Source organism: Centrocercus urophasianus, unplaced genomic scaffold (genome assembly GCF_019232065.1).
Source record: "Centrocercus urophasianus isolate 14NV4802_14NV808 unplaced genomic scaffold, USGS_Curo_1.0 seq_20, whole genome shotgun sequence".
Taxonomy (NCBI): domain Eukaryota; kingdom Metazoa; phylum Chordata; class Aves; order Galliformes; family Phasianidae; genus Centrocercus; species Centrocercus urophasianus.
Genome location: NW_024884756.1, coordinates 2,470,642 through 2,497,635, shown reverse-complemented (window position 1 = coordinate 2,497,635; position 26,994 = coordinate 2,470,642). Strand labels below are relative to the sequence as shown.

The window sequence follows — 26,994 nt, the reverse complement described above, 5'->3', positions numbered from 1 at the left end:
TCCTTTGGGACCACAGAGCCAAGGATCCCGAGTTCCCCATTGCTCACACAGGGAAAAACCAGGGCTTTGCTAATAGAAAGTAGAGCGAACTGCTGCGGGGTTGATTGAAAAGCACAAAGATGGACAGAAATAAAACCAGTTGTGCCTGCACTACACTGGTTTCCACTGGTAGCAGCCAACTGGACCTGCTGGGCCATGCTCAGAGTGGGGCTGTGTGGTGCTGGGTCCCTTTGTAGGACCAGCTCTCTCTCCACACCACCACCAGAATGAGCTACTGCAGCAGTTCAAGACCTCAGTATTTCCCCAAAGCGTTCCAGCTATTTTATTTTAATGGGGCTGATCTGTGAAATAGCAGGAAATCTAGAGCAAACATCATAAATCTCCATTTGAAACAACGGAAGACAGATTGACTGTCTGATTCCCAGGACATGATTGCAACTCCAGCCTCACGTGGCCCGAAGAAAGGGCAAGAAATAAGAATTATTGCTTCTATACCACAAGCTCTTGCAAAAACACAACCTGAACCAGAATGAAATGTTTGATTTCAGCACGCAGAAGGCTAAAAAACAAACCCCAAACCTGGTTAGTGCTGCCTAGTGAAAGGTTAACTGTAACTGTTCACAGCACACATCGCTCACTCATCCGACTGCTGCAGCACCTTTCAGATCATCTCTAGAAAGCTTTCTCTATATATATTATACAACATAGCCTCAGGGCTAAATGTTGATTTCCCAATGGGCTCAGGGAGTGGGGAATCTAACCCCTACTGCATCTGATAGGAAGATGCACAAAGGGCTCTGCTGGGCTCTCCAGCATCCCACAAGTGCTTCGAGGGAGCCCTGCGTAACTTGGTACGGCTCTTGGCGCGCCCTGGCTGCCGCCAGCATCCAAGCCCAGCCCTTCTCAACTGAAAGGCGTGCAATTAAAATAATCCGCCATCCCTCTTTTCGCCTTTATAGATAATAAGGAAATAGCGTTCTGGGAAGGGGAAACAGCGCGGGGAGGCGCCCCAGGGGAGCTCTGGTTGGGGCGGGGGGGTGGAAGGGAGGGAAGGAGGGAGGGAAGGAGAGAAGGAGGACGGCGTGCGATGAGCAGCTCTGACCTCAGCCCCTCCGCCGCCGCCAGAGCACAGCATCTGGATCCCATTTGCAGCGGCCGGTACCGCGCCAGCCGCCTCCCCCGGCCCCGCTCAGAGCCGCGGCGGCCGCCTGTCGGGGAACCAGAGCATCCCGAGCGGCCCGACGAGGAAGGCGAAGGGAAGCGGGGACGCTGAGCGGCACCGGCGGGGCCACAGAAAGGTGCTTTGGAAGGGGAGAACCCCGGGATAAGCGATCTGTTTTGGGAGTTCACTCAGGGGTAAGTGCCACCGTGCGTGCGGGAGCTCGTAGCTTGCACTCGCCTCGCTTCGTGGCTGCTGCTTTTTTAACGGGGGAAAGGGTTCAAAGCATTCTAGGCAAAACTCAGAGCAAGAAAGGCAAAAGTGTTGGAGGAAAGCTGCGTTTCTGCTTTCAGTCTGCAGAGAAAGGCACTGCTGCAACAGGCTTGTAAAGCAGGGCACCCCAGGAGTCTCCGTGCAGAGCCGGAGCACTGCAGGTGCACGGGGATGTTCAGGAGAGGCACAGAATTGAATTAAACTCACTTAAATCCAAGAGGGCTTCTCTACGGGTGTTTGCCTTCTATACTTTGACATCACTGCTGCAGCAACTTGGTAGGGTGGGAGCGCAGAAGAGCTCAGGAGGGGGTGTCTATGGAGCTGGAGACCAACAAGGATGCTTAGGGGCGTGCTGCTGGGGAGCCTGCTCTTGGGATGTATGGGGCTGCCTGGGCACGGCGAGGTGCCCACAGCATGCATGGGATCCAGCAAGGACTCCAGGAGGAATAGTGACAACCTAAGGGTGTTTCTCAGTGCATCTTCCCCAGATTCATCCCCATTTTGGAGTTGTTTAAGGCAGCCCTCATCTCTCCTGCCCACAGGAGAAACAGAGAGAAACAGGGATGCATTAACAAAGACTTGCCCACTCTATGTGGGTCCTGTTGCTGGGCTTGTACCATGCAATGGAGCCATCACCTGCATAAAAATTTGCTCAGATCAGCTTTTCTCCCTAAGGGAAGGGCTCTTCAGCCCAACACAGAGCCACCCCCCCACCCAACCCCCTCCCCTTTTCCCTCTATAGTCCCCTTATCCTCAGCTCCTTGGGATGTTTCAGGCAGCAGTGCTCTCACCAAAGGGAGGCAGTGACTAATGGAGGAGACATCCCACCATCCTCTCCCCTCTGCAGAGCCCTCCCTTCCCAATCCCAGCCCGGTTGTGGCCAAACTGGTTTCCTGACCAGGCACAGAGGCCAAAAGGGGCTGGAGAGGAGGTGGCCAAAGCCACTTTCTTTCCAGCAGGCGCAAAGGGGAAACTCTCAGCTCATTTCTGGTGATGATTCATAGGGCCTCCCAGGGGAGAGAGACTGCATTTTTCAAACTTCTGGCTTTACCCCCATTACCAACTAATTAAAAATTATCTGACCATCCATACCAATGTATAATTGCTATGCTCAACTAGTTCTGCTGCTGGGGAACAACCAGTTTGGGAGTTTTGTGGAGGCCAAAGCATCCCCAAGGGCACAGGGATGGAGCAGGACACCTCCCTAGCACCATCCCTCAACTCACCAGCGTGGACCTTAGGAACCAGGCTTTTCAATCCCTTTCGGATACAGATTTGAACAGATTTACCCTCTTTGCAGAGAGGTTCACTAACTTTGGGAGGCAGGTGGTTCCTCTGCAACAGGAGCAGCATGCCCCATGTCACTCAGTTCATTCATTCATTCCGCACCTCTCCACTTCTCAGCAAACCCTCCGTGAGTTTTGAAACACGCTCACAGTTTTCCATTCAAAGCATCGTCTCCCCTTGCTTTCAGGGCTAAACCAACCCCCATTGCAACCAGGAGAGAAATGTTGTTTCTTTCCTAATTTCTGAGACGTGCCTGCTTGGGAACATCCTATTCCTTGCATCACTGCAAATTCTGGCCAACCTCAGATTATCCCCTCGTTGCTTTTGTGCTTGATTTGCAATGGGGACGATCCTGCTCTGTGCAGGGCCAGGTTCTGGCTGGCATTGCATGAATCACAGCCAGCCTTTCTGCCCATGTGCCCATCACTTTTTCCACTTTTAAGTGCTCTGTGTTCCACATTCAGGGGATGAGTTGGCAGAGCAGAGAGGCACTGGGAGGCTTATGTTACCCTATATAAAGAGTCATTGATCTTTGAGGGAGTATCCTCATTTCTATTTTTTTTTTTTTTTTCCAGCAAATACTGCCTTTCCTCTTATTAACAGCCCTATTTTGGTCTCAGCCTTTAAGTGGGGGAAAACAAGCAGATTTTAAGCCAACTGCATGATTATAACAACAGAAATCAGTTTGCAATTCATATGAGATGCTGGCATGCTGGCTGTGATATGTAGGCAGCACAGCCCTGGAGTTTTGCTAACTGCTGGTCAGAACTAAACAGGTTTGCAAAAGCAGGAGGATTTTCCATGCTTTTGGGTTGGGTTGCTCAAGTCTACCTTATGTTGGTGGGAAGAAACATTTTCAGAAGCAGCCCTCACTTTTCCAGCGCCATCAATGCCAAGCGGCAGCAGCAGCATTAAGAGAAACCCTCCAAAAGAAGCGACCCACCCTACACAAAGCAGGGATTTAGGGCCCCACAATTGCTTTTATTCAAGGGATTTTTGGGAAGAGGCTTTGGGCTGGACAGGAAAACGGGACCACGTGTAACTTGCTCTGGGACAGCATCCCAAAAGCTGGCCCAGCACCCATCTGCATCTACACGTGACACACATTGCATTCCTATATGCACTGAAGCCATAGACACCTCCCCTACCCTTGAAAGCCAGCCAGCCCAGCTGAGAGGCATATGCAACGAATCAAAGCGATATGTAAAAGCTGGAGTAATTCTTTCCTGCCTTTCATGTTTTGCTTTTTAAAGCCTACTCATCTGCTTTGAGCTTCTTTGGATTTTAATTATGCTCTGGTGAGAGAAACGCACACAAGTGGGTGATTTGTAGGAAGCTTGAAGCGCCCACACAAATATAGAATGATGTGAGATGTTCAACTTATTGCATACTTGTCAGTGCATAAAGCAGAACATAGCTGCTGGGGAAAATATTTAAGGAAATCATTGTATTAGTGGCAGAAAGGGTTGCCTTTTGAAAGCATTATTGGTAACAGATGTATATCTTCTGATGAAATGGAGGAGATGCTGTTGCAACCAGAGGTCACCACACACTGCATCAGCCCGAGGCAGACCAAAAAACTGCAGATTACTGAATAGCACACCAGTCCTTTTGACCACATAGGAATTATCAACAGGTAGGTTCTCCATAGTTCCTTAGCAGCTCAGAAAGCTCTTTGCCCTCCCAGAAGCACTCCAGCTTCAGGATTTTCAGTCTTGCTTCCAGGCTTAGAGTGGTTGTATCAAAAGCTCTGTTAGAGATCCCACACACCCAAGACTGTGAGAAACTTTCCATTGAGAAAATCAGTGATAAATTCATGGAGTAAGTAACCTGCCCAGATAGCAAACCAGAAGAATATGTTTGCAGAACAGACACCTGTCAGCAACCACAAAATTAACTTGAACTGCCTTAAATTCACATTCCCTGCTTTTGTCCTCCACTTCCTGCAAGCTGATTCCACCTCCAGCTTCTGTGGCCAGCAGGAGGCGTAGGAAGAGGGGTAGAAAAATGGAGCAGAATAGGTTATACCTTGCACCTTGCCCAAACAAACCAAGCAGCCCTACCCAAGCAACAAAAACCACATCACTCACCTCTCCCACCTAGCAAGAGACTTACTGTTTGCTCTATCAGATAAAACCTGAGCAGTGCCTTTGCTTCTCATCCATAGCCACCTCCTCACCCAGCACCTCCCCTTGCATTGTGGCTATTGTGGGATAAGGAGGAACCCTGATAGGGAACACTAGTGCTTAAAGGCTCCTCCTCTCCCTGAGTGGTCAATCAGCCCCAAACACTTCTCTGCCTCTCTCCTTTTAGCTAACCAGGATGTTAAGATGGCTTTGGGAAAGTGTGATGCTAGAGGGATTAATGCAGCTGTGTTAACCAACAGGGCTCTCTGCTGACATGAAACCAAAAATACAGTGATCACAGAGGGAGCTGGAAATAGATCCGGGACCCTCCAAGGATTAAAACAGAACAGAAGGAAATTAAAAAGAACAGCCAGCTTATTACTGCTTGCAAAATATATCCTAATTCTAAGCTGGCTGAATCAAATCAAACAAACCCGAGACTGAGTGTTGCTCCAGCACAGTTGCTCCAGCAAGGTTATCTCACAGTGTCCTTTGGGTGCTGCCCAGCTTTCTCATTCCTGGGGAGAAAGGATTGAGGTGTGAATGAGGGGCAGCGTCCATCAGAGCAGGTTTTCTGTCACTAGAGGCACTGGGAGCTTTGGCTTAGGCTCCAGTAGCTGGGGAGATGGATGGTGGCCAGATAACAAGGAATTTTTTTAGGCTATAAATGATAGAGATACCCCAGCTGCAGCTGTTGCCTCTATTAATTGAAGAGTTGCCAATAACAGGGAAGCCTCGTCCTGTCTTAAGTAATCCTGCATGCTAGCTGCTGGCTCTGGGTGCCTATTAAACAGCTCTCCATCTGGTGTTATTATTGTCATACACAACAGTAGGAGGAGAGTCAGGGCCTGCCTTGTACTACAAGGGCTTTTGGTTGTGCTCCTGGCTGTGCCAGGTTTGCCATTCATGCCTTCTCTGAAAGGCAGGCCGTTTAACTCTCAGACTCTCCTAGTTGCTTGGACTGATGGAGCTGGAAGCTCCATGAGAAAACTGATCTTCTTCCTCCTCAGAGATGACCCGGTTAACAGCTTGGTGTATTTGAATCACTTTTGGCTCATTTGAATAATTGAGCTCCTTTTGGGGAATGAGAAGCATGACATCACCGTGCTCCCTTTTGGGAGGATATTTTCTCAGTGAAGCAAGAGTTTCTTCACATCCAAGCCTACAGAGCCGGTTTCTGCTCTGTAGGCTTGGATGTGTGGATTAAATAATAAATTGGCCATCACTATGACAACGGATACACAGCTTTCCTGAAGGAGGCATTGTTTCAGAAGGTTTGCCAGGTGGATCAAAGATAAGAAACGTCCATAAATTATGTTTTGGCTCCGGCACATAAAATATTAATCTTGGTGCCTTTCCAAAATGTGGTCAGCCAGCGCAGGCTATTCCACCGCCGGGGCTGCGAGCTTGAGGGAGTCCAAGGGCTTTTTGCTGTATAGCCAGAACATGTGGCTCGCTTGGGCCCGGGATAATTAAGTTTCCATTTGTAGTTTTTGGGAGAGCTGAAAAGGTGAAACGAGGCAAAGAGGGGCGTTCAGGAGGATCTGCCTTCTGCAAAAATTCAAATAAGGAGCAGCAACAGCAGGAAAGTGTGCTTTGCCCAGATGTTTTGACTAATGCCCTGTGGGCAAGGAGAGGGTGGCCAGATATTTTGGTTGTTGAATGATCAGAGAAGAAATATAGGCTGACCGTTTGCCAATATACTCAGCATTATCTGGGCAGTACAGGCGAAAAGAAAGCCATCTATGCCCTACAGTGATGACTGGACATCAATGATGGGAATGACTGTTCTTCTACAAAAAAGAGCCTGACCAGCATTAAAATCATTTTCTCCTACCAAAACATCACCAAAAGATCATAAAACCACACAGTTTGACTTTTCTATCCCATCTCATCTGTTTCAGTCCAGGCACATGTGTGGAATCACACAATATCCCAAGTTGGAAGGGATCCATAAGAATGATCAAATCTAACTCCTGAACTCCTTACAGGACCACCTACAAATCAGACTGTATGACTGATCACACTCACACAGAGGATGGTGACACAGAGGAACATGTTGCCCAAGGAGGCTGTGGATGCCCCATCCCTGCAGGCATTCAAGGCCAGGCTGGATGTGGCTCTGGGCAGCCTGGGCTGCTGGTTGGAGACCCTGCACATAGCAGGAGGGTTGAATCTGGATGATCATGTGGTCCTTTTCAACCCAGGTCATTCCAAGATTCTATGATTCTATGAACCTCCTGAACTGACATCTTGTAGGAGGTGGGATGGCTATCAGCACTCATTAACAATTAGGTACTTAATAATGACCAGGCTTTTAACCCCGTTCTCCCTCTCCCTTAGGTTTCACACCAGGTGCTTTGAAACAAGGAGAATAAAAAGGAAAACTGAAACAAAAGAATGAGGAAGCACCGACATTTGCCCCTCGCGGCAATACTTGGCCTCCTGCTCTCAGGCTTTTGCTCAGTTGGTGCCCAGCAGCAAGCAGGTAAGACAAGACCCATTATTGACCACAGTCCTCCACGAGCACGCTGCTCGCTCGCTCCGAGATGTTTGCACCGTTTGGTTTTTAATGTGCATGTCGATGGTACACTGTGGTTTACCTCCTGCTCCTCCACTCCCGTTGGGCTGACCTCAGAGCCTGGACCTTCCCCAGCATGTCGCTAGCTGGCGGGCCAGCTCCAGGATGCTCTGTGTGGCCGGGGTGCGGGATGTGGGGTTTTGCCCCAGCGTGACCCCAAGTGGGTTTCCTCCAGGGCAGGGCTCGCCTGGACTCCTTGCATGCATATGAGCGTGGGAAGCGGAGGGGAGATGTGAGATGAGCGCTGCCACCGACCCGCAGGGAGCTGCTGGGTTTTTAGGAGGTGCCGGCACCCTTTGGAGTGGAGCCCATGGCACTGGGTTGAGGAGGAATGCTTGCGCTGACTGCTAGAAAATCCTAAACCCCCATCTGTTTTTTTAAAGCTGTCAGAAACGTTGCCGTGGCTGATATAATATTTCTAGTGGATTCCTCTTGGAACATTGGGAAGGAGCACTTCCAACTCGTTCGAGAGTTTCTGTATGATGTTGTAAAGGCTTTAGATGTGGGAGGAAATGATTTCCGTTTTGCACTGGTCCAGTTCAGCGGAAACCCACACACAGAGTTCCAGTTAAATACGTACCCCTCTAACCAAGATGTGCTCTCCCATATCGCGAATATGCCTTACATGGGGGGAGGCAGCAAGACTGGAAAAGGATTAGAGTACCTAATCGAGAACCATCTCACTAAAGCTGCTGGAAGCAGAGCGAGTGAAGGCGTTCCCCAGGTTATTATAGTGTTAACGGACGGACGATCCCAGGATGATGTGGCTCTGCCATCATCTGTCCTTAAATCGGCCCATGTAAACATGATTGCGGTCGGCGTGCAGGATGCGGTGGAAGGGGAGTTAAAGGAGATAGCGAGCCGACCCTTCGATACCCACCTTTTCAACCTAGAGAATTTTACCGCTCTCCATGGCATAGTTGGAGATTTAGTGGCAAGTGTCCGTACCTCCATGACTCCAGAAAAGGCTGGAGCCAAAGGACTGGTTAAAGACATCACAGGTAATGGCCGACTGCTGCACTCTGTCCTGGCCATGCTGGTGGCTCCCGTCAGCATGGCGACTGCTGCACTGTGTGAAGCCTTTGTAAGGGCGGACTAAGATGGATGGTCAGAGGTTTAAAAACAAAGGTTTGAAGCGTATGGCCCTGTGCTTGTACTTGTACTCCACGGTTTGCAAACAGAGCTGAAATTCCTGCTGCAGGAGGCAGTGCAGGAGCCCTGGCATGGGCAGTGGCCCCTTGGAGACATCCTTCTGCACTCATGGCACAGATATGCGAGCTTAGGGCTTCTGCAGAGCTCTTAAATCACTTCATTCCTTACACTCCCTAGGTAGGGAAATAGGAGAGAAACACATCAGCTTTGATGGTGTCAAACCAAAGACCTCTGTAGGCTGCACAGGTCCCTGCTGGCTGCAGGGACAGGGGATGGGACGTCCCCTTGCAGCTGGCGGGGCAGTGGAAAACGAGGTCTGTGCAGGGGACCCCAGGGACATGCTGGGATGCAGGCATCACAACTGAGATGCCATTATAGCCTGGAGCAGCGCAGAGTTGACGTGCCAGGGATTCGGTCCCCCTCCCCAAGACCTCATGGGCCCTTTAGGTTTGGAAGATGTAGCTTTCACACAGCCCTGCGACTACGGAGGGGCCTTGGGAGACCGTATTCCCACAGACAGTGCAGGATGACTTTAGAAAGCCCCATTATTTTTCCTGTTTCAGCCGAAGACAGCAAAAACAGTGCTTGCTGAGAGTAGGTTGGGTGAGAGCTCCATCTCAGCCAGTCCACAGACCTCACTTCTCCTCTGCTTGGAGAAAGCGTGCAGTTTCACAGTCCCTTTTTGCCACGCCACTCAGTTGCCTTCTATCCAAGATATCCCACCTGCTGGGGCACCAGACCCTTCTTTAACTTCTCTGCATTCTGCACTGGCTTCAAGGAATCCGCACTGCCCACAAGCTGGGGACTGAATTTGCCTGGAAAAGATAAGAGAGCCTTCCTCTATCCCTCCTCTTGTTTATGAAATGGCAGTGAGTAAAGGGCCTTCTGAGCTGCTTTGTTGTGTTTAAAAACAGAAGTCCAAGAGATCAAACCTTTCTTTTTATTCCTGAGACTCCATCTGAAGGTCAATAGCTTGTGGGGTGATGTAAGGCAATGGCAGTGTGATGAGGTGTAACATTAATCCTTTGTGTTGTCTTGTCTGATTAACCCTCACGCCACCCCACTGGGTGCTCTCCATCACTGCATGACACCAAGCGACACCAAAAGGCTGTGTTCACATGTGTTGTTGGTTTTTTTTGTGCAATGTGCTTGACAGGGCAAATATCCAGGTCACGTGAAAGCCACAGGGAAGGAAAGGAGCTCCCCAAGAAAGAACTTTGACCATTTCTAAGGAAAACATGCTGATACATGTGCTAAAGGAATGCCATATACGATGTGCTGACAGCGCTGCAGAGGCTGTTCAGCATCATCACTGTGAAGGGCCACCATGCTTCCCTGCTGAAACCAATAGGGGAATTTGTCCTTGTTGGCTGGCTGTCCTCCTCTGGGACATGCCAGCAGGTAACAGATGTCCCGAGTCTCAGATGTTTCTTTAAAAGCTATAAAGGCAAATTTGTGTACATTGGGAAGCACTTCCAAGTTCATTTCTACTGAGAGGTATTCTTTGTAAGCCTTCCCATCCCCTCCTGCGTCACAAAATTTAAGCTGATCCTACTGTTGCAGTTTTGTCCCAGCACACTCTGCATGAGCTGTCTGTGGACTATGGTTAAATATGTAAAAAGATGTTACATTGCACGACAGTATGTGGTGTGCAAAGCCTGGTGCGATTAATAGTTTGCCTAAGAGCTGAGGAAATCATTCTTTCAGCTGCTGACTCCATGTAGCATTGATATGTTAGAAATGCCATGGATGTTACTCTTGAAATGAACCTGAATGTGAAGAAATAACGTGAAAGAAAACCAAGCTGTCCCATAGTATTTCCAATATAGAGTACCAGAGCTGTTGGTCTGTGGCAGTCCCCAGAGCTGACTGGCGTAAGTATGAAAGTCAGCCCTGAGTTTGCCCTGGTGTATTCATTAAACCTGAACTGTCTGTCTCATCTGATCCTTCTTGCTTAGTTGTGTAACAAGCATGCGTTCATTTGTCCTCCAGCACCGTCTTGTTCCATAAATGTGCACTGAAGTACGAGAGTTTTTACGGTGATGACAAATTATCCAACACACCTGTTTTGTAAAAACTGTTTTCTCTTTTGCGGGAGCAACCTGTGATGATGTGATGATGCCCACTGGTGTCTGAAATGCCATTCCTCACTCTGTGCTTTGAGATTTCTCTTCCCTTTGTGCTATAAAAGGGGAGCGTGAGCATCCTAAGCACAAAGCCAACCCTAAGCACTCTCACAGCTCTTGACTCAGCAGTGGAAAAGAATTCCAGAGCCCTTTGCGATTCTGAGCTGTGCTGGTGTTCTCCAAGCTGGTGTTGGCCACTGAGTTGGCCTAGGGAAATGCTGACTCCTTGGGGAGCCTTTCCCTTTGCTGCTGGGATCGCACAGTTGAGTCTCTGTGGCGTTGTGGAGCATGAGAACATTTACTAGAAAAGCAGCTACACGGTTGCCAAAAAATGATGGATGATGCTCATTGCAATGACTGCAGGTTTATTCCTGGCTCTGCTAAACTATGGGCCAGTTTTGCTGCCAGGCTCACCTTCAGCTTTCAAAAACCAAGAGCCGGATTTCCAAACATGGCTTGTCAATCATTTGCAAATGATCTGAAGTTTGATTTGTTGACGAGATTGGAGATTGGTATCATGGAATCACTTGAGCATGCTTTGGGGCCTTCTTCCCCTGCCTATCGAGTGCATACAGCTCTTGGTGATGTGGATGGTAAAGTGACTTGAGCAAAAGAAGAGCAGACAACAGGCCATTTTGGGTCTGCTTCGGTAAGTCTCACAGAAAAACAGTGCCTCCCCCCTCAACAACCATGCTAATGCCATATAAAAGTGTTGTTTGGTGTGTGTATATTCTCAGCAGATGCTTGTGATCATCTGGGTATAGTCACAACGAATAGAGTTGGATAATTGTGTCATGACTGATTTCATCACCGTTTTAACCTGATTCTGCATTCCTTGATTGAATATGAAGTGTCCATATGAAAAAAACACAGATCAGACATATCTACTGATAATCAATGCATCTGTGCAAAGCAATTAACGCAAGACAGCATTTGTGTGGCATGTGTCGATAATTGTACGGGTCAGTTTGATGGACAAATATCACTGTGCATATGCTGGACAGCTGGTAAAAGAATTGCAGAGCAAGAACAGCAACCAAAACGTTTCCAGTTGTTTCTTTCAGCTGTTTCAAATAGCATTTACACATGCTGAGAGAAGACAATATATTCAGCCACCGTTTTTAAAAAGCAAAAGAGCAGAATTGCAAAAGAGAGTCTGAAACCTTCCATGTAACAGGTAAATAATGGCTTTTTCTTAAAAAAAAAGAAAGAAAGAAAGAAAATGACTACAGTGAGGAAAAGCCCCTGTGAATGTTACTGTTGTCCCCCAGCATCTGCAGTGTGAATTGCCACCAAAATCCACCGTTTGTTTTGACTCTGTCAGTTCAAATGTTTTGACAGGACGGGGTATGGGTGGAGCGGATCTAGATTTTCAACAATAGTGTTTTGCTGAGTTTTCTCCTCACGTGTCAGAAGCACAGATGCCCAAGGGACAGCAGCCACGAGCTCAGGCTGTGCTCAACCCTGGAGCAGATGCTGGGGCTGGAACTCGTATTCAATCAGAATGCAGAACTAAGAGGCAAACGTCACCTCCTCATTGAACACGTGTTTTGTTTTCTCATTTTCTTGTTTCTTACTGGTTTTCCAAGAAACATGTCAGAACACTGTACGACTGCATGTGATCACTCATTTTAATGCTTTCACCTTTTGCATTTCTTTTTTTCAAGCTCAAGAGTCTGCTGACCTTATTTTCCTTATTGACGGATCAAACAACATCGGAAGTGTCAATTTTCAAGCCATACGCGATTTCCTTGTAAATTTGATTGAAAGCCTCAGAGTTGGAGCTCAGCAGATACACATTGGGGTGGTGCAGTATAGTGATCAACCCAGAACCGAGTTCGCTTTGAACAGCTACTCCACAAAAGCGGACGTTCTGGATGCCGTCAAGGCACTCAGTTTCCGCGGTGGCAAGGAAGCTAACACTGGTGCAGCACTGGAGTATGTGGTGGAGAACCTCTTCACCCAGGCAGGAGGCAGCAGGATAGAGGAAGCGGTGCCTCAGATCTTAGTGCTGATAAGTGGTGGAGAGTCTAGCGATGATATCCGAGAGGGCTTGTTAGCGGTGAAGCAAGCTAGTATATTTTCGTTTAGCATTGGGGTCCTGAATGCTGACAGTGCAGAGCTGCAGCAGATTGCTACTGATGGAAGCTTCGCATTTACTGCCCTGGATATCCGTAACCTTGCTGCTCTTCGAGAATTATTACTGCCCAACATTGTTGGAGTGGCCCAAAGACTCATTTTGTTAGAGGCCCCAACCATTGTGACTGAAGGTATGTATGCCTTTCTGGACTGTTGCATTTTGATGAATTTTGCACGCTTTAAAAACGATTTTTACCTTTTAGTTTTTTGCAAATGCGTCTCTCTGATCTGATTTTGGAGAAAATGTGCAGCTAATGTGCAGAAACTCGTTTGCTCAGTGGGTTATCTTTTGAAAACCTGTGTCTTTAAAAGGCATGGCATGGGGTTTTAAAGAATACTGTATAAAAAGGCTTGTATAATCCTTAATGTGATATCTAAGGGTATAAAAAGGCTCATATAATCTTTATCATTGTATCTCAGCACTCCTGGAAGTAAATACTGGAGCGTGTTTGGCTCTGAGAACATTTATGTCACATAAGCTTACATTATATGTCAGTAAAAAGTGGCATCGGAAGGATGGGAAAGGTAATAGGGATGTAAGATGGATCCCTGCCTCCAGCACTTGAATCACCTACTTCATTGACACTATGCAGCAGCCTTGGGAGAAGGGTAAAAATGTGCACTGAAGCCTCTATGGAGGATTTTGTGTCACTGGCCTTAAAAGAAAAACAACCCTTAGTTCTTCTGAAGTGAAATCCCCACTTTGCCTATCGCACGTTTCCCCTTCAGTCTCTAATCTGAGTTTGCAGCATTCCACCAAGCCATGGAAGAACAAAAAGTCCATATTCCACTGAGGTCGCTTTGTCTCTCTAAGCCTTTATGACCATTATTTCTGATCTAGCATGATCCTGGGGGCAGTAGAATAACAAGTATCTGGGATTTACGTGCTGGATTTGTGGAGCACGTATGTGATTAAGAGTTTCTCACACTGTGATTTTACAGCTCAGCTAAATGTAGTGGTAGTGAGCCTTACGAAAGATCCAACACATCATGTTTCAGAGGCCCCTGGGAAAGGCGAGGCTAGAGTTCCTGCACATAATCACCAGAATGCTTAATGCAAACAACACTTCTGGGATTTGTGTTCCAGTCTGGAGTTCTGTGCATACCATTCAACTCATGATGGATGTTAACCTATAAAGCTGCATCCCAGATGTCTTCTCTAATCCATGTCTGAACATGTTTGCTATCTCACAGCTCAAACCAAAGGGAGGAATTTGCCTAAAAGATCATTTTATGACCTTGCCTCCGTTATATCTGGAAGGAACAAAGATAACCTGTCCTTGTGGCACTCCACAAGTGTCATATTTACCTAAATAAATTGAAATGGGCAAGTTTAACTAAAATGCACGTGCCAGCACCCAAGTGTGTCAACGGAAACCCCCTCTTCTGCCCCACTGATCCTAACGCTGTTCAGACCCCAGCAACTGGGTGGTTTGCTGGGACAGGAATCTTTAGTTCAAAATAATTTCCAAAGCCTTGAGCTTTAGAAATTTAAGTTTTCAATTTGGTAATTGGAGAATACTCGGATTAGTTATGTGGGCACATCTGATTTCTTCTGCACTTGGAATATTTCCACTTTCACCTCTTGGTTCGCTTGCAGAAGGTACTGCAACAGCCAGTGCAATCACATATATATAGCTGCATCAGCTAAATAGAGAAGGTTCTGTTTTCCAAGGAACTTTGGGGAATTTCCTTTCCCTAGCATCCGTTTGGATGAAGTTGCTCGATTCACATTGATGCCTTGGATGTCTGCAGTGTAAAGCAGTGGTTTGGGATGCTCAATGCATCCGGAATGGGATACCAAGCCCACTAGAGATGCCAAGCATTCCTGTTCAAATACACAATTTATCTTGCTTCACTTTAGCTCTGGGCCTGCACGCTAGTCCTCTAGGGATGAATGAGTCTCCCAGGCCTTTCTGCCTCTCTCCACTTTCTCTTAGCTATACAGCAGAAAATGAAGCATTTCACCAAAGATGGCACTGAGAAGGAATCTCTGCAGGGTCAGGTTTGATGGGGACGTCTTCAGACATTCCTAGGGGACTGCAATAATCTTGAAATTCCAAGGTAGTGCTTTGATCCCAACTCATTTGAAATTCCTGGCAGTCTTGCCATTGGTTTCACTGGGTGCTACATAAGAACCCATGAGAGCTTTCCCTACATTTTTTTTGCTTTGTTTCCATTGGAATTAACACCATGGGGTCTTTTTTCCTGCTGGGTTTGGGGTCAGATCTTGCATTCCTCTTCTCTAAGGAAACGTACTGCAGGATTTGAGAGAACTGAGAAGAATTAATAGAGGAGGGAGCTGTTCCTTTGTGGCTTCTCTTGTCTTTGAAAAGCCCCTTTGATGTTTTCCACAAACTTCTATATAAAGTCAAAAGTTCTCAGGGTCTCCATTTTTGGGTATCTGCTGTTGAAAAGCTAAGAAAGCACTGTATTCATCTTTTCTGGATGACACAAAACAGGGATTTCAGGCGCTGTTCTCCACTTGGAAAGTTTCCTGTGCTCAGCCCTCTTCTCCTTGGAGTAATTGATGAGGAAAAAGCCTGTCTAAGGAGATAAATACTGGATGTATCCTGGCTCTGGGAAGGAGAATGCTCAAACAAATCCTTGTTCCTGTGGAGTAGCTCTGTTTGGACAGTCTGGGTGGTCAACACACTGCTAGCCCGTGGCACTGGCAGTTCAAGTTGTAGCTTGGGGTGGGAGCTCTCATTCACTTCACACGGAGTTTCATCACTTTTTTTTTTTTTTAATCTGAAACGACCACACCAGGCTGTTCTATGCTTCAAATTTTGATGATCAGTCCTTCTTCAAACAATTTCCATCTGGTCTCTGGGTGTGAGGGGCATTTGCAAGGCTCGTGCTTGCCAACAGAGGCAAGTCCCTCAGGACAGGCACATTGCAGAAGCTGTCTCCAGCTGTAAATCACTCCTCGGGGTAGCCCAGTCCTACAGTACTTGTCCATCATCAGAAACCCAATGGAGACCAGCCTCCCCAGGCAAAAAATGGCCTTTGTGAGCACTGTTTTCTGCAGCCAGCTGGTGTCTGGCCAAAGAGGATTGCGGCCAATGCTTTGTTCTTTGTTCATATCCAAAGTAAATAGCCTCCATGCAGAGGAGCCCTGATGGGATGAAGGATTGCCCTTTTCCATCTGGGCACAGTGTACTGTTTGCTACCACTTACCCTGAGTAGTGCGAAGTCCTAATGGCCTCAGCTTCCCTGGGGCTGTGCACTGAGCCTGGGAGATGATGGATAAAAGTGGGTTGTTAGAAAGATGGTGTTATCTCCCATAATGATCCCATATAATGCTTTTGTCATAACGAGTGTCGGTCTTGTTAAAATTTATTGCTGCATCATGTGCGTTTGATATATTAAATATGATGATGTTTTGGTTCCAGAGCTGCACAACAAGTTTTCTGGTGATGGTTTTTTGTTTGTTTCCCCCCCCAACTATCTTCTTCCAAACTAAGCCAGAGAACTGGAAAGCTAAAAGTGCCCTTCATCCTATGCCATCATCCATAATACAGTTTCAGAGATTACAACCTAAGATACCTATTTTGCTAAACAAATGGCAAGCAGAATAGAATTCAGCTCTTCCATGACTGGACTGGCTGTGCCAAGAAAAACCATAGCTTGTTTTTGTTAGATAAGGAATAAGATGTAGGACACGAAGACCCAAAGTCCAGGTATGTTGAGTAAGCAGAGATTATTCTTTACTTGTGTCACTGCTCTTGTGAATCCAGTCCTTTTGAGACCAAACCACTCTCAGGTTTTATTCAGATAGCTCCACTGCAGACTGAGGAGCATCACCAGATTATTTTGCCTCCAGCTAACTGCTAAGATTTCTCCTGAATTTTTGCACTTCTCTTGTTTTGCATAAACATTTTAGTATTTTTATAAACAACTGAAGTCTAGCAAACTCTTCAATGTTTTCGAAATGGGAAACACTTAAGCAGATTTCTTGCTACCCCCCTCCTAGAACCCAAGTAATAATTCTGTTGTTGTTTTTTTTTTAACTAAGAAAGATCCTTAGAAAGGTACAAAAAGTAACAGTCCCACAAACAAATAGTAAGTCCTAAATCTTGCTGGGCTGTTGACATAGAATCTATGCAGATAGCGTAGTGGAAGACCTTCACTGATGTCATATTCATGTGTGTGTATCATTACTTGCAGTTATTGAAGTGAACAAGAAGGATATAGTCTTCCTGATAGATGGCTCAACAGCTCTGGGGACTGGCCCCTTTAACTCAATTCGTGATTTCGTTGCCAAAATCGTCCAAAGGCTGGAGGTTGGACCTGACCTGATCCAAGTCGCGGTGGCTCAGTATGCAGACACTGTGAGGCCAGAGTTCTATTTTAACACCCATCAGAACAGAAAGGACGTGATGGCTAACGTGAAGAAAATGAAGCTCATGGGCGGCACAGCCCTCAACACTGGCTCAGCACTGGACTTTGTGAGGAACAACTTCTTCACCAGTGCTGCCGGGTGTAGGATGGAGGAAGGGGTGCTGCCCATGCTGGTACTCATCACTGGTGGTAAGTCCATGGATGCCGTTGAGCAAGCTGCAGCAGAGATGAAAAGGAACCGGATAGTGATCCTCGCCGTTGGGTCGAGAAATGCTGACATGGCAGAACTCCAAGAAATTGCTCATGAGAGAGATTTTGTGTTCAATCCAAATGACTTCCGCCTTCAGTTCATGCAAGCCATTCTTCCTGAGGTGCTGTCACCCATCCGGACGCTCTCTGGAGGAATGATTATCCACGAAACACCATCAGGTAATTGATTATCTTGTTCTAATTAGAGAGATTTTTATAAGTTTATCAGCTTGTCTTTTGTTACGCGCAGAGGTAACATGAAAAAGCATGAAGAACATTTTGGCATAGCTAAATATGGTCTCTTTGATTTGCAGAATGTGCATGAACAGGCAGATAAACATGGTAGCATGCTTGTCATGATAACTTTGCCATTCCTTCCTGGGGACTTTATCCCAGACCATGTCAGTCACCAGCCTTCAAAGCCTGGATGCAACAGAGGAACATTACTAGTTAGGTACTCAGATCATACACTGGAGGTTTTTGCTTTCCCTTAGGATGTGTGTAACCAATGGATAGGACACCTTGAATATCATCATCTCTTCCCCAGCTTGAAAAATCATCAAGTATTGGATACATAGTCAAGAAAGCTTGATTTTTTCTCTTAGTGTAAATAAAACAAGAACATTTGCTCATGGAGATGTTCAGAGAACGCTAGCCTGATGCGGTTGGCCAGAAACAGCTGCTTCCATAATATATTTATAGTTTTCTTACCAACATTTATTCAGCCCATGCCTTAAGAGGCACATGAGACTGCTGCAGTGTTGACTTCAATTTAATCTGCAGTGTTGACTTTAATTTAATCTGTTTAGAAGATGATCCAAAGCCCTGTGAAACCAACGTATTCTTTTTACTTGCTATTTCCACCGACATCAGTAGACTTTTGGAAGAAATCCAGAAGGTAGAGTCACGTCTTCCAAGTCAGTTTCCTGGTACTTCAGGAGGTTTTTAATCTGTATAGAGATTTTATACCAAATTTCTCAGGGTTTGTCCCCAGTAGAGATGCTTGAGGTTGAATTCTTGTTGTGCTAGGTCACATCTGAGCCTTGCAATTCTGTCCCATGGCATACGGACATTAGTAAAACAAGACTTTGTCCAGCTTCCAATAAGGCCAATAGTGAGATTCCTGTTGGCTTAAGTGGGTCTTGAACCATCCATGCAGTTGCTTTTTAAGTAATTTAAAATTATAAACCACAGATTTTTTGAGTGTCCTTTAAAAAAAAAATTGAAGCCTATGATTGATCTATATGAAGAGTAGACATTTTAAAATCAGTTAGCTGATACTTGTCCTTAATTAAGATGAATATCACGGAACTCATCATTTAATAAGCTTTTCTCAGAGCATGTTTGCTGCTAATACAGTTTTGCATGGCTGTGTACCAAACCCGACATTCTTATTTTTCCAGTGCAAATTAAAAATGTTCCTCCACCTTCTTGTTCTTTGCAATTTATCCATGCAGCTTTTGTTTTCTTTTCTGCTCCTTTTATTGTTCTGAACTCACAGCTACACACATCCGCAATAGGCAAATAAACATCTCCCACTCTGTAAACAGACCATCGTTAATAACATAACTGAATTTGACATTGGGCAGTCTGTTAGATTTCAACCAGAGTAGCTAAAGATATCCTCTCACCCTGGGCCTTGCATGAAACTGTGCTGGGAAGAAAAGCCCCTCTTCTCCCATCTGGAGATGATGTATTAAGAGCAAAAAGCACAGAGGGAGAACCTGCAGCATCTTAAGGGTGACACTGCAGATCTGCGACTCTGGGCTCAATCACAGGAAGACAACTTGGGGTCAACTTAATCTTACAGAAGGAGCTGAGAATCGGCCAGTTAAAGCCCAAACAGAGACTTTCACCCCTTTTACTGCTTGCTATGTGCAAATCTGTAAAATGCAATTTTCAGCATCGAATGCAGACGTTGGAAAGCACGCGTCTTGGGCATTCGCTACCGCCTCATCCAGACCAAGTTCTAAAGCCAATAGTAAAAGCTATTTTTAATACCCACTCAAAATAACAACCAAATTAGTTACTTGGCAGAAGAGTTTTCCCATGCAAGCAGAACCCTTCTCTGCACGACAGCCCAGCGCAGTGTGAGGGTAGTGTGGCCAGAGCAGGCACTGCAGGGCACAGTGTGCAGGGCACTGCATACTATGGGATGGGGATTGCTTAGCCATGGTGGTAGAGCAGAGCTGAGTGTCAACAGACGCTTTGTGCGCCAGCAAATGGCAGCATTCCCTCAAGTGGTAAGCCCTGAGAAAATCCACGCTGTCTTCCAGATAAGCAAAGTCTGTGAGTGTAAATCAGTGTTGCTCAATTAAAGCCAAGAGAGCTACCTTTTACCAGCTTAAGTACGGCCCAGAACACGCAGCTCTGGCATCAGCAGCCACTGAAATCATCTGCCTTTACAGAGGCTGAGCCCTATTGATAAATCTGATTCTTAAAGGCTTTTCCATACGAGTCAGAAAGCTCCTTTGCCAAATTCAGTGATGTCCAAAGTCCTTGTTATTTGTCTCGTGATCATACTCCCTCTCTTCTCTTTCTCTCCCCCACGCCCTCCTCCCTCCTAACAAGGTTCACATGTGTGTACATGTGTATGCTGTATGCATGCTGTATGCACACATGAAAATATCCATTGTGTTTTCCACGATGTCTCATGTTATTTTCTGTGCTCTACCGCAGTTCAAGTAACCAAAAGGGATATCATCTTTCTTTTGGATGGATCACTCAACGTCGGAAATGCCAACTTCCCCTTTGTGCGGGACTTTGTTGCGACTTTAGTTAACTACCTTGATGTCGGACCCGACAAAATCCGAGTTGGCTTAGTGCAATTTAGCGACACTCCTAAAACCGAGTTCTCCCTATACTCATACCAAACCAAATCAGACATAATTCAACGTTTGGGGCAGCTGAGGCCCAAGGGTGGGTCAGTGCTGAACACTGGCTCTGCACTGAACTTTGTGCTTTCGAATCACTTCACTGAAGCTGGTGGGAGCAGAATAAATGAACAAGTGCCGCAGGTCCTAGTCCTGGTGACGGCAGGGAGGTCTGCCGATCCCTTCCTGCAAGTTTCCAATGACTTAGCTCGGGCCGGAGTGCTGACTTTTGCTGTTGGAGTTAGGAATGCGGATAAGGCAGAGCTTGAACAGATTGCGTTTAATCCAAGAATGGTATATTTTATGGATGATTTCAGTGATCTGACAGCATTACCTCAGGAGTTAAATAAGCCTATAACAACATATGTTAGTGGAGGTGTGGAGGAGGTTCCACTCGCCCCAACAGGTAATATCTACCTTCCTTCATCTTGACTGCATTAAATTAATCTTGTTTGTCTTGACTGTTTGTTCCCAATGTACACCTTCACACTTGTCCAAGGCCCTCAGGCAAAGCGTTGAAGACTGTGCCTAACCTTAAATACATGCTTTGATACAGTCAGCTCTTCATTTTGAGGTTGCAATTTAAAGACAGCAAGGTTTGAAGGAGGTAAGGACTGAAGGGTGAACAGAGCAAGTCTATGCCCACTAGTTCAGGTGTTCTCTTTTCACCTCCCTAATAACATCACAACCTGCAAGTTCATTGCTTGTACTACCTCAGGCAATGGGAGCTTGTAATTTGGCCATAGGGACTGTTACGTGAAGATAGATATAGCACCAATGAGCTATTGTACGCCAATGTAGGAGCAAAGGTCTAGCCATGTACACATAGCTAAATCGTTCTCTACAAGCACTCTGTAGAAGTGGTATTATGAGACTGTCACAGAGACTGAATTTGCCTTCAGATATTCAAAATTAGGCTCTAACATTAAGCTTAAAATTGTTGGTAGGCTTAATCTTTTATAAACTATTTGCTCAGTAATGCCCTTACTATGCTGTAACTCTATAACATCATGGAAAAGACAGCAATGACAGCAGGGTAGCAGAGTCTTAGGATACAGCAAGTGAGGATAAGCTCAAGTGCAGCAGCTGTGGATGCAGAAACAAAGAAAGAAAGCTGCTTACCTTCAGAAGGTCTCAAGTAGGCAGGGATCTCCAACGACATACCCTCAACCTCCACTGCCAACCCTTAAATGAGGTCTGGGGTGGATCCTGGCTCCATCACTTCCAATCACTCAGATACATTACATGCATCTGAGCTCTCCAGGGTTGGCCCTGCCTTCCGCCAGGTGCTCAATCACTGCTTCAGGCCATGGCTATACGCATGCAAAGACACAAGAATATCCAGAGTTGTTTAGGCTGGAAAGGAGGCCAACATAGCAGATGTCAAGATGCACAAATATGAGGTGCTTGATTTTGCCTTGGATGCTTGATGAAACTAAAAGGACCATTGATAATGGGTAACAAAATTTCCCCCTCCCAAAATCATTACTCACCTCAGGGTATGACTGCCTTGTGATGCAAATTGAGACAAATACTGTAAGAGAACATGGAAAATATGCTATATCTGTGTGTATAAACTAACATATATTCATCACCTTCCGAGCCTTTAAATACAAAAAAAATCCCTTTCCACTTCTGTTGTACTTCATGCCTCTATTGTTAGCAGGTTGCTAGAATAGATGTCACTGTTCTATTCTGAAATGGCCAATTTATGATGTGACTGATATGATATGATACAACATGATGTGAGATCCTGGTGCCTGAATTTACTGAGTCTTAAGAGAGGTGTCCTTACTTTCCTTTCCTTATCAGAAAAACGCATTTAATCCTGTAATCTCTGAATATTTCGGTAAATGAGAATCACTCGTTTTGCATATTGAAATCCACCTGATTTAGAGAGAAGTTTCTAGGGTGAAATTTAAGAAGAAACATGCCTTCATATCTTTCATTTCCCTCTTTTCATTTGTGAATTTATTCTAGAAAGCAAGAAAGACATTTTATTCCTGATTGATGGTTCAGCCAACCTCTTGGGTAGCTTTCCTGCTGTCCGGGACTTTATACACAAAGTCATTTCTGACCTGAACGTGGGTCCCGACGCCACGCGAGTAGCAGTTGCTCAGTTCAGTGACAACATCCAAGTTGAATTTGACTTTGCTGAACTCCCATCTAAGCAAGACATGCTTCTGAAAGTGAAAAGGATGAGGTTAAAAACTGGGAAGCAGCTGAATATCGGAGTTGCGCTCGATGAAGCCGTGAGGAGACTGTTTGTGAAGGAAGCTGGAAGCAGGATTGAAGAAGGCATTCCACAGTTCTTGGTCCTCCTCGCCGCTGGGAAATCAAACGATGAGGTGGAGCGACCATCGGGAGCTCTGAAGGAAGCTGGAGTTGTGACCTTTGCTATCAAAGCCAAAAATGCTGATTTATCAGAGCTGGAAAGGATAGCTTACGCCCCACAGTTCATTCTGAATGTCGAATCGCTTCCTCGGATTTCAGAGCTCCAGGCAAACATAGTGAACCTACTGAAAACTATCCAGTTTCAGCCAACAGGTACAAGGCCCCATGGTTTCTGTGGTTTCCAAAGGGCTGAGAATTACCCTTTGGCCCCTTCTCTTCAGTAACTGGGGCATTTGTGCCTGGTGATGTTTAAAATGATTATGTAGAAACTGCTATTGTACTCTGGTCAGACCCTGATCCAGCAAACACTAAGGTTCAAATTGAATTTTAAAGACGAGTCATTCCATTAAAGGAAAAAGCCTTTTGTTCAGCTGCAAGAGCTGCAATAGATGCTGTTACTGATGCCTAAACAATGGTATAAGCATGAAGTAACAGATCCATTGCCCTAGTTAAATAAGTTGACATACAGTGCTGGGCAAGGACTTGGAGGAGCAAATTAAGGCTCGTCTCAATTCCTCTTTCTATTCACCACTTTCTGGAGGAGTGATAGGGTTTAAGAAGCACTGTAGAGTCAGTGACATCCCACAACTCAAACCTCCTTATTTATTCTTTCTCTATTACTTAAAGGGCATAACAGCAGTCTTTACGTTTTGTAACTAGGCACCAATAAATCGGATGATCTTCACACAGTTACTACTAAAAGCTCACCTGCTGAAAAGGGATGAATTAAAGAACATATCACAAAAAAGAATCACAGCTTCTATCAGAATTTGAAACGGCAGTACTGGAAATTATGCAACTGTGTGATTTCCCAAAGGCAACCTTAGTTTGAAAGTTAACCTGTCTTCCAACAGCAGGTGGAGACAAGGAAAACTGTAATGACTTCCACATCATCTCTTCATGAAAGTTCTGGGCAGATGGACTTAGAATCATAGAAACATACGAAAGAAATAGGGCTGGAAGAGATCTCAGGGTGCCATCTGCTACATATCCATTTTCCCAAGAGGATCTGCTTGTCCAGAACTGGCTGACACTTTTCTAACCTCTTCTGAAAATCTTCTAGTACAGAAAATTCCTCTGGCCTCTCTAATCAATCAATGCAATTGACTGAATATCCTCATTGCTAGATGTTTGACATAAGTGTCAATACTCTGCCTTTCTCCTTATGGTTTCATCCATGTACATCTCTTTCAACTCAGAAGGAATACAGGTGTCAGCTCTTTCTTGTGTTTTGTTTGACCACCTTTCATTCACTTTAAGCTTGCCATGTATATAAGGGTGGTGAAGCACTGGCACAGGTTGCCCAAAGAGGTGGTGTCCCATCCCTGCAGACACTCAAGGTCAGGCTGGATGGGGCTCTATGGAGCTGTAGGTGTCCTTGTTCATTGCAGCAGAGTTGGACTAAATGGTCTTTAAAGGTTCCATTCAACTCAAACAATTCTATGTCTTTTCTCAGTCATTACGTCTCTAGCTGTGTAACCTCAGTTTCCTAGGATTAGTTCATTAGGCTCAATTTATTTGAAAAATAGAGTACAAGCAAGGACATTCAAATATTCTTAAGTTGATCTTCTCTTACATGAGACAGAAACCATATCCTGTTGTTGCTGGAATTACCTGTACTTTTAATGGGAGGTGGAATTTAAAAGGCATTAAATATTTTGCCCATGTTGGCATTGTCTGCCTAGAGCCTTCACTTTGTGGATGACCAGGCTATTTTTGGTCTTCCTTTTATTGCAAGTTATTTACAAATCAGATCTCTGCTACTGCAGATGCTTCTTGCTAGATCTCAGTTTGTGCTTCTGGCCATTCTCATTCTCTCTGTGCTGGTTTGGAAAATTACTTCTTAGTAATCTGATCCCACCTGCTCTTTTATGTCAATACTCTCATGCCCCATGAAGAGCTCTTGATTTATGTTGTTTTTCAGAGGGATAGCTAGATGTCTTTAATGCTGTTAAGAAGCTTGCATTCTGCAGACTGAGGGTTTAAAATTCCTTTGGCAACAAGGTACTGCAACCAATTCCACTAGCTGCTCCCCAAGAGCTGCACCCACCTCCTTTTCCTAGTATTCTTGACCCACCTCATCAGTGTATGCATAGTTTTTTTTCTACCTAGAGACTTTTGTTAGACCTCTTTTCCTCTGTTCCTGAGCTTCAGAGGAACTACATGAAACTAGGATATGCCAGGCAGTGTCTGCTCCCTCTTCCTACTTGCCTTGCTCAACAAGCTATTTTAATATTCCAGCCCTATGTATTAATCTACCAAATTTCTGACATTCCTCCTACGTAATAAAACTTTCCTGAAGTCTGTATTAAGATTTCAGTTACCCTTGGTAACATTTTATATTTTGAGCATTCATAAACATAAAATATTTCCTTCAGGGGAACAGTTCGTGCTCCTGTTGTCCCAATGACCATTGCCATGAAAAAACAACAGGGATGCCATTCTTCTGCTTGGTGTTTGAGATGCAGTGATGTTTTCTGCTTGGCTGAGCCAAAATTTTGCAATTCCATTAGCCAACAGCAGAACTCAACAACGGTCTTCCTGATCTCTGAGTTATATAAATAATCACTGAGTGTTAGCTCACCATTATTATTCTTTGCCCTCGAGGAAAGTTCAAACTTAAAAGAAACAAAAAACAAAAACCAAACACAGTGCCTTGTATTTCAGAAAAGCAGCTCAGCATTTCCAGTTGGATGTGCTTTTCGGCAGGTTCGTATTTTGTCTGGGCATGTGCAGGATCATCTTTCTCTAAGGTCAGCAATGCCTGAGAAAAGCTGTCGTCTCCCTCTCTGCTGGCTCCTTGCGAGCACCCCCTCTGCAGTAATCATAGAAAGACATTTCCTTCTGAACAGCAGATTTATCTGTCAGCCAAAATCCCTCAGGTAGAGGATGACACCTGGAGGCCCTTGGCACCCTATTTCCTATGTGTCTATGATTCTATGGCTTGGTGGATAAGGCACTGCAGACGTTGCACTGTGGTTTCCACCAACTTCCACCCATCTGCCTCCTCACCAGGGATTGCACCCGATTGCAAAGTAACTGAAAAACAGATTCTGAAACCTCCTTACACTTCTGTACTCCTTTGGTTCAGTGTATTCAGAGATCACTTCAAAAGAGAATCTCACTTATTCTCCCTTCCCTTACTTGTCTCAAACAGTAGTTGAGAGAGGTGAGAAGAAAGATGTGGTGTTTCTAATCGATGGCTCGGATGGTGTCAGAAGAGGTTTCCCCCTGCTGAAGACCTTTGTGGAAAGAGTTGTCGAAAGCCTTGATATTGGCCGTGACAAGGTCCGTGTGGCCATTGTGCAGTACAGCAACGTCATACAACCTGAGTTCTTGCTGGATGCCTACGAAGACAAAGCTGATTTAGTCAGTGCCATCCAGGCACTGACAATTATGGGAGGATCTCCTCTGAACACCGGAGCAGCCCTCGACTATCTCATCAAGAACGTGTTCACCGTGTCGAGTGGCAGCAGGATAGCTGAGGGCGTCCCGCAGTTCCTGATCCTGCTCACTGCTGACCGATCCCAGGATGATGTGAGGAGGCCCTCGGTGGTCCTCAAGACGAGTGGCACAGTGCCCTTTGGCATCGGGATTGGAAATGCCGACCTCACAGAGCTTCAGACGATTTCCTTCCTCCCGGATTTTGCTATCTCCGTACCTGACTTCAGCCAGCTGGATTCAGTGCAACAGGCCGTGTCCAACAGAGTCATCCGACTGACCAAGAAAGAAATAGAGTCACTTGCCCCTGATCTGGTTTTTACATCACCCAGCCCAGGTGAGAAGAAGTTTGTGTCTGCACCAAGAGCCAGCGGCAAAATATGATGTTTAGAAACATCATGGTTGCAACACAAACAGAAAAGCAGAGATGGTCACGGCTCTACATCCACCTTGGTCTCACTGTCAATGTATTTTCTGATGTACTTAGGGTTAGTAGGACCTGTGACATTAAGCTGACCCACCCTTAATTACAGTCCTACAAAGTGATCCATGTTACACCAACATGGAAGACACACAAAGCGGATGCCAGGACTTTAATCTTATTTTAATTCAATGAACTGTTATTTCAGTCCGTACTATTCCTCTCAAAAAGGAAATGGCATCGTTTAAATGTTACAGGGATTCCTTCACACAACTACATACCAACATCACTTTTCTGCTAAATGTAAGACCTTCTTCTGATGTGTCTAACATTTGCTACGCTCATTCACAGGGGGAAAGGAAAATGGAAAAGAATCAGAACTTCCATTTCTGGTCTCACTTTGAATGAAATCCAACCAGCACTCACCCA

The 26,994-nt window shown here is 45.6% G+C and overlaps 1 protein-coding gene across 11 annotated transcripts in view; it reads left to right on the top strand.

Annotated features, from left to right (window-relative positions):
• Window positions 1-1,218: 1,218 nt before the first annotated feature.
• Window positions 1,219-26,994, top strand: part of COL6A3 (collagen type VI alpha 3 chain) — a 53,722-nt gene continuing 27,946 nt past the window's right edge. For 4 of the 11 annotated variants that reach the window (XM_042822196.1, XM_042822195.1, XM_042822194.1 and 1 more), the window contains exons 1-8: window positions 1,219-1,356; window positions 7,189-7,333; window positions 7,810-8,427; window positions 12,372-12,974; window positions 17,014-17,616; window positions 20,116-20,715; window positions 22,290-22,856; window positions 25,861-26,481. In XM_042822196.1, the coding sequence (XP_042678130.1) occupies window positions 7,246-7,333; window positions 7,810-8,427; window positions 12,372-12,974; window positions 17,014-17,616; window positions 20,116-20,715; window positions 22,290-22,856; window positions 25,861-26,481 (3,700 nt within the window). In that variant the 5' untranslated portion in view covers window positions 1,219-1,356; window positions 7,189-7,245. The remainder of the gene's footprint in view (window positions 1,357-7,188; window positions 7,334-7,809; window positions 8,428-12,371; window positions 12,975-17,013; window positions 17,617-20,115; window positions 20,716-22,289; window positions 22,857-25,860; window positions 26,482-26,994) is intronic. The other 7 variants (XM_042822202.1, XM_042822198.1, XM_042822203.1 and 4 more) reach the window with 5 other exon arrangements.